Source organism: Oncorhynchus masou, chromosome 28, assembly GCF_036934945.1.
Source record: "Oncorhynchus masou masou isolate Uvic2021 chromosome 28, UVic_Omas_1.1, whole genome shotgun sequence".
In the NCBI taxonomy this organism is placed as follows: Eukaryota; Metazoa; Chordata; class Actinopteri; order Salmoniformes; family Salmonidae; genus Oncorhynchus; species Oncorhynchus masou.
Window position 1 is genome coordinate 65,831,660 of NC_088239.1, and position 6,597 is coordinate 65,838,256.

The 6,597-nt window shown below is 48.1% G+C and overlaps 1 protein-coding gene across 4 annotated transcripts in view; it reads right to left on the reverse strand.

Annotated features, from left to right (window-relative positions):
• Window positions 1-2,122: 2,122 nt before the first annotated feature.
• Window positions 2,123-6,597, reverse strand: part of lhfpl2a (LHFPL tetraspan subfamily member 2a) — a 64,926-nt gene continuing 60,451 nt past the window's right edge. For all 4 annotated transcript variants that reach the window (XM_064942990.1, XM_064942989.1, XM_064942987.1 and 1 more), the window contains one exon: window positions 2,123-3,472. In XM_064942990.1, coding sequence (XP_064799062.1) covers window positions 3,216-3,472 — 257 coding nt within the window. In that variant the 3' untranslated portion in view covers window positions 2,123-3,215. The remainder of the gene's footprint in view (window positions 3,473-6,597) is intronic.

A 6,597-nucleotide genomic window follows, 5' to 3' on the forward strand; every position in this document is an offset into this window, starting at 1 on the left:
CCAGTGCTGGCAGAAGTCACAGCACACACCTGCAGTGGAACCAGTACTGGCAGAAGTCACAGCACACACCTGCAGTGGAACCAGTACTGGCAGAAGTCACAGCACACACCTGCAGTGGAACCAGTACTGGCAGAAGTCACAGCACACACCTGCAGTGGAACCAGTGCTGGCAGAAGTCACAGCACACACCTGCAGTGGAACCAGTGCTGGCAGAAGTCACAGCACACACCTGCAGTGGAACCAGTGCTGGCAGAAGTCACAGCACACACCTGCAGTGGAACCAGTACTGGCAGAAGTCACAGCACACACCTGCAGTGGAACCAGTGCTGGCAGAAGTCACAGCACACACCTGCAGTGGAACCAGTGCTGGCAGAAGTCACAGCACACACCTGCAGTGGAACCAGTACTGGCAGAAGTCACAGCACACACCTGCAGTGGAACCAGTGCTGGCAGAAGTCACAGCACACACCTGCAGTGGAACCAGTGCTGGCAGAAGTCACAGCACACACCTGCAGTGGAACCAGTGCTGGCAGAAGTCACAGCACACACCTGCAGTGGAACCAGTGCTGGCAGAAGTCACAGCACACACCTGCAGTGGAACCAGTGCTGGCAGAAGTCACAACACACACCTGCAGTGGAACCAGTGCTGGCAGAAGTCACAGCACACACCTGCAGTGGAACCAGTGCTGGCAGAAGTCACAGCATGCTCATGGCACCTTGGACTCACACTCGTGCAAGGAGCTTGCAGGCAGATCAAGCTCCCCGCAGTGAGCACAGCAGGTGGGATCTTCTGCTTTTCTTTGAAAAAACAACAACGTAACATGGCTTGCAAATGTACAAGACGTACTACAGCAACAATAGTAATTGATACACCTGGGAGAGAAAAAGTACCTGAGGGTGATGCCATGGGGATGTGACAGAGGTGGCCGGTGGAGCTTTTCTCTTCCTTTTCTGTGCTGCAGTTGAGAGAGAAAGACGTGTTAAACCATTTTCAACTTTTTTACATCAATATCACTGGAGGAAGCTGAAGAAAATATGTAGGAGGTGGACATGCCTTGTGGGCTTGTGCTATGGACTGTAGATATGTTAAGAGAGAAAAAAAGAATTAGTGAAATATAGCAGTTTTATAAAATACATAAACAGTGCAGGTGGCTGTATTCAAATTGCAATGGGCAGGGACACCAGATGAGACTGCTGTGGTGGTGTGACCAGAGCAGACTGAGGAGGCAGTTGGTCCAGATGAGGCTGCTGTGGTGGTGTGACCAGAGCAGACTGAGGAGGCAGTTGGTTCAGAGGAGGCTGCTGTGGTGGTGTGACCAGAGCAGACTGAGGAGGCAGTTGGTGGGAGTTTCCTCTCCCGCATGAGCACTTTTCTCGCATGAGCACTTTTTCCGCGTGAGCACTTTTCCCACGTGAGCACTTTTTCCGCGTGAGCACTTTTCTCGCGTGAGCACTTTTCCCACGTGAGCACTTTTCCCACGTGAGCACTTTTCTCGCATGAGCACTTTTCTCGCGTGAGCACTTTTCTCGCATGAGCACTTTTCTCGCGTGAGCACTTTTCCCACGTGAGCACTTTTCCCACGTGAGCACTTTTCTCGCATGAGCACTTTTCTCGCGTGAGCACTTTTCTCGCGTGAGCACTTTTCCCGCGTGAGCACTTTTCTCGCGTGAGCACTTTTCCCGCGTGAGCACTTTTCCCGCGTGAGCACTTTTCTTTGCTTGAGCACTTTTCCCGCGTGGGCACTTTTTCCGCGTGAGCACTTTTCCCGCGTGAGCACTTTTCCCGCGTGGGCACACGTTTCCTCCATAATGTCTGGCATGCTCATGTGAGAGGGAACAGCTGGCTCTGGTCTACTTATTGTCCCCTCCCGCTCGCCCCGATCAGGGGTGCCAGCGGCAGGAGTTTTCACTGTGGTGGAAGGCAGACTCGCACGCACACACACTCTCTCTCTCTCTCTCTCTCTCACTGGCAACTTCACCCCACAACACCCTCCACCCCAAACTAAGGTCTTACACTTCTTTCCCTCCCTCCCTCCCTAACCCCCCTCCTCACCCATCCTCCCCCACTTTACATAGAGCACCAAAGAGATTCATGTTGCTGGAGGAAAACTCAGACCAGATATTTTTGTGTTTTTCTTTCTGTTTTTATTGGTTTGGCAGAGAGACAGACTGGGGAGCTGTGATAGTCAGATGATGACGCAACAACACAAGTCTCAACAGTTTCTCTCCAGCGCTGTGGCTGGTGTTGTAGGAATAACTGACCTGCCTTGGTGTTGCAGGAATAGGAGTCCTTCCTGAAACAAGACACTAAAAGGAAGACACTAAAAGGAATACTTGTGTGTATCGTTGACCAAGTTGTCCAAGTCTTTCTTAGCTAGATCATGTGTGTAACCGTGGCCTGTGTAGGTGTCCGTCCCATCAATACATTTCAAGGGTCCAAGAAGACATACATTGGTCATTTCAATTGATAGTACATTCTGTAAGCTTTACGGACATCATGATTCCATGCTAAACTAGGGCCATGTCTGTGAGTAGTTTACTTGACTGAGTAGTGGTTCCCTTGTAGAGTTACTCACACCTGGTTTAAGCTGGAGCTGGTAGAAGTTACCTCTAACTGCGGGTCTGGGATACGATACAATATTATTTTATCCTTCTCGTGGTTCAGGTTATGATTTGGGGTTGGGTAATGTGATACTAGATCTGTAGTTAGGGGCAACTTCTACCTGGCGTTTTATGGTACAACAGAAGATTAGCACCAGGAAGGCTGGTCTTTAGGTGTTGTCCTCATCACACCAGTATTCAAAGCAAGAATGACACTAATTTAAAACACAGCCTGAACAGAGCTGAGGACCACCATTCTCAGATCATCATTATCATCATCATCACTATGTACAGTATATACACACTTATTTACAATACACACATACTGGTGTCAGGGTAGCTGGTACTGGCACACATTAGAAATAACAACATACAGAACACAGACAGACATCACCTCTGGTGGCGGAGAGAGCAAATACATTGAAACACAGGTTTGTGAAAAGCTTGGCACTGTAGATTTCTCCCACATGAACAATAACAACAATACAGGGTCAGAGAGTCCGTCTTAGTGGTAAACAACATGGGGGCTTCCGTTTGATTGACAGCTGGAACCCAGAGTGGAGAAGAGGGGGGTGGGACTTGACATTCCTCTCCTTCTCCCCTCCTGGTCCATCTCAGAGCAGGCAGATTAGGCTCTTGCCTTCCTCGATCTCCTCCTGCACCTTGTCTGAGGACGTGGCGATCTCGGCCTGGGCTGAGAACACAGCGCAGATGAAGGTGAGCACGGTGCCTCCCATGGCTGTGTAGAAGGCCCAGCCCATGGTACACAGCCCTGCCTGGTAGGGAGCCGCGTCCTGACCACAGTACAGCTGCACCTTGTCTGAACCCCAGCCTGCAGGGTACAGCATCAGACCCAGGATCAGAAACAGACCTGGACCAGAGAGATGGGAGAGAAAGGCACTGTTAGTTCATAATAGACCTACACGCAGCAAACATATCAACGGTTATAATGTGTCACTGATTGAATTGTGTGTTTGAAAGGTTGCTTCAAAAAAAGAGTGGAATAATGACAACAGCACATTGTCTAAAGTCAATCCACAGAACATTCTCTGGTATCAAAACATTTCCTGTTTCAAGAATACATTAGCGTTCTAATTTCCCATTAGTCAAAAATACTTTACTGGCTAAAAAATATTATACTCTCTTTTCAAATGGGACTCTACTTTGCTCCATTCCAATAATACACCTAGCAAGAGTCAAGTCTCTTGACGCAAAAACATCTTTCCCCAAACATGTCCCCACGTCACGACCCTCAGGTTACAGCACAATGCAACCCTGGGGTTACAACACAATGCAACCCTGGGGTTATGGCACAATACGACCCTGGGGTTACGGCACAATGCGACCCTGGGGTTACGGCACAATGCGACCCTGGGGTTACGGCACAATGCGACCCTGGGGTTACGGCACAATGCGACCCTGGGGTTACGGCAATACGACCCTGGGGTTACGGCACAATGCGACCCTGGGGTTACGGCACAATGCGACCCTGGGTTTATGGCACAATGCAACCCTGGGGTTATGGCACAATACAACCCTGGGGTTACAGCACAATGCAAACCTGGGGTTACAGCACAATGCAACCCTGGGGTTATGGCAGAATACGACCCTGGGTTTATGGCACAATACAACCCTGGGGTTACGGCACAATACAACCCTGGGGTTACGGCACAATGCGACCCTGGGTTTATGGCACAATGCGACCCTGGGTTTATGGCACAATACGACCCTGGGGTTACGGCACAATACAACCCTGGGGTTACAGCACAATGCAACCCTGGGGTTACAGCACAATGCAACCCTGGGGTTATGGCACAATACGACCCTGGGGTTACGGCACAATACAACCCTGGGGTTACAGCACAATACAACCCTGGGGTTACAGCACAATGCAACCCTGGGGTTATGGCACAATACGACCCTGGGTTTATGGCACAATACAACCCTGCAGTCAGCTCTGAATCCCTGGGGATATCGCACAATGTGTGACCTAGGAATACAGCAGGTCAACAACAGGAAAGGGTAGCCAGGGGGGTTTCCTCAGTCACTGAACTAACCGACTAATCCTGTGTCTCAGCTTCCTGTGTCTCTCTCTGCTGAAGGATGGAGACACTTCCAACAGCCCTGCACTGTACAATATTCCACTTGTAACATCACACTGATTATGTTCCAACAGCCCTGCACTGTACAATATTCCACTTGTAACATCACACTGATTATGTTCCAACAGCCCTGCACTGTACAATATTCCACTTCTAACATCACACTGATTATGTTCCAACAGCCCTGCACTGTACAATATTCCACTTCTAACATCACACTGATTATGTTCCAACAGCCCTGCACTGTACAATATTCCACTTGTAACATCACACTGATTATGTTCCAACAGCCCTGCACTGTACAATATTCCACTTCTAACATCACACTGATTATGTTCCAACAGCCCTGCACTGTACAATATTCCACTTCTAACATCACACTGATTATGTTCCAACAGCCCTGCACTGTACAATATTCCACTTCTAACATCACACTGATTATGTTCCAACAGCCCTGCACTGTACAATATTCCACTTCTAACATCACACTGATTATGTTCCAACAGCCCTGCACTGTACAATATTCCACTTGTAACAGCAAATGGATTCTGTTCCAACAGCCTTGTACAACACCAGAACCTATAGGACAGCCTAATAGAGGTCTGCTCAAGAGGAGCAAGAGAAACCTTCACCCAATCCCTAATATGACCTAGTAAAGTAGAGACAATGCATGTAGTCGGTGTTGAATATCACCGTATCCTTGTACAGGCCCATGATACTTCTTTCACCATCACCATACTCAAGAATGACCTTACAGGAAAAGGCAGTGAGCCTGTTTCTAGTTCAGGCTTTGACACACACCAGGAGACGCTCTAGAACTACAATAGTAATACTGGAAGTCCACTAGAGTCTAGACTGGGAGCTCTAGAACTACAATAGTAATACTGGAAGTCCACTAGAGTCTAGACTGGGAGCTCTTGAACTACAATAGTAATACTGGAAGTCCACTAGAGTCTAGACTGGGAGCTCTGGAACTACAATAGTAATACTGGAAGTCCACTAGAGTCTAGACTGGGAGCTCTGGAACTACAATAGTAATACTGGAAGTCCACTAGAGTCTAGACTGGGAGCTCTGGAACTACAATAGTAATACTGGAAGTCCACTAGAGTCTAGACTGGGAGCTCTGGAACTACAATAGTAATACTGGAAGTCCACTAGAGTCTAGACTGGGAGCTCTGGAACTACAATAGTAATACTGGAAGTCCACTAGAGTCTAGACTGGGAGCTCTGGAACTACAATAGTAATACTGGAAGTCCACTAGAGTCTAGACTGGGAGCTCTGGAACTACAATAGTAATACTGGAAGTCCACTAGAGTCTAGACTGGGAGCTCTGGAACTACAATAGTAATACTGGAAGTCCACTAGAGTCTAGACTGGGAGCTCTGGAACTACAATAGTAATACTGGAAGTCCACTAGAGTCTAGACTGGGAACTCTGGAACTACAATAGTAATACTGGAAGTCCAATAGAGTCTCGAATGTGAGCTCTGGAACTACAATAGTAATACGGGAAGTCCACTAGAGTCTCGACTGTGAGCTCTGGAACTACAATAGTAATACTGGAAGTCCACTAGAGTCTAGACTGGGAGCTCTGGAACTACAATAGTAATACTGGAAGTCCACTAGAGTCTAGACTGGGAGCTCTAGAACTACAATAGTAATACTGGAAGTCCACTAGAGTCTAGACTGGGAGCTCTGGAACTACAATAGTAATACTGGAAGTCCACTAGAGTCTAGACTGGGAGCTCTGGAACTACAATAGTAATACTGGAAGTCCACTAGAGTCTAGACTGGGAGCTCTGGAACTACAATAGGAATACTGGAAGTCCACTAGAGTCTAGACTGGGAGCTCTGGAACTACAATAGTAATACTGGAAGTCCACTAGAGTCTCG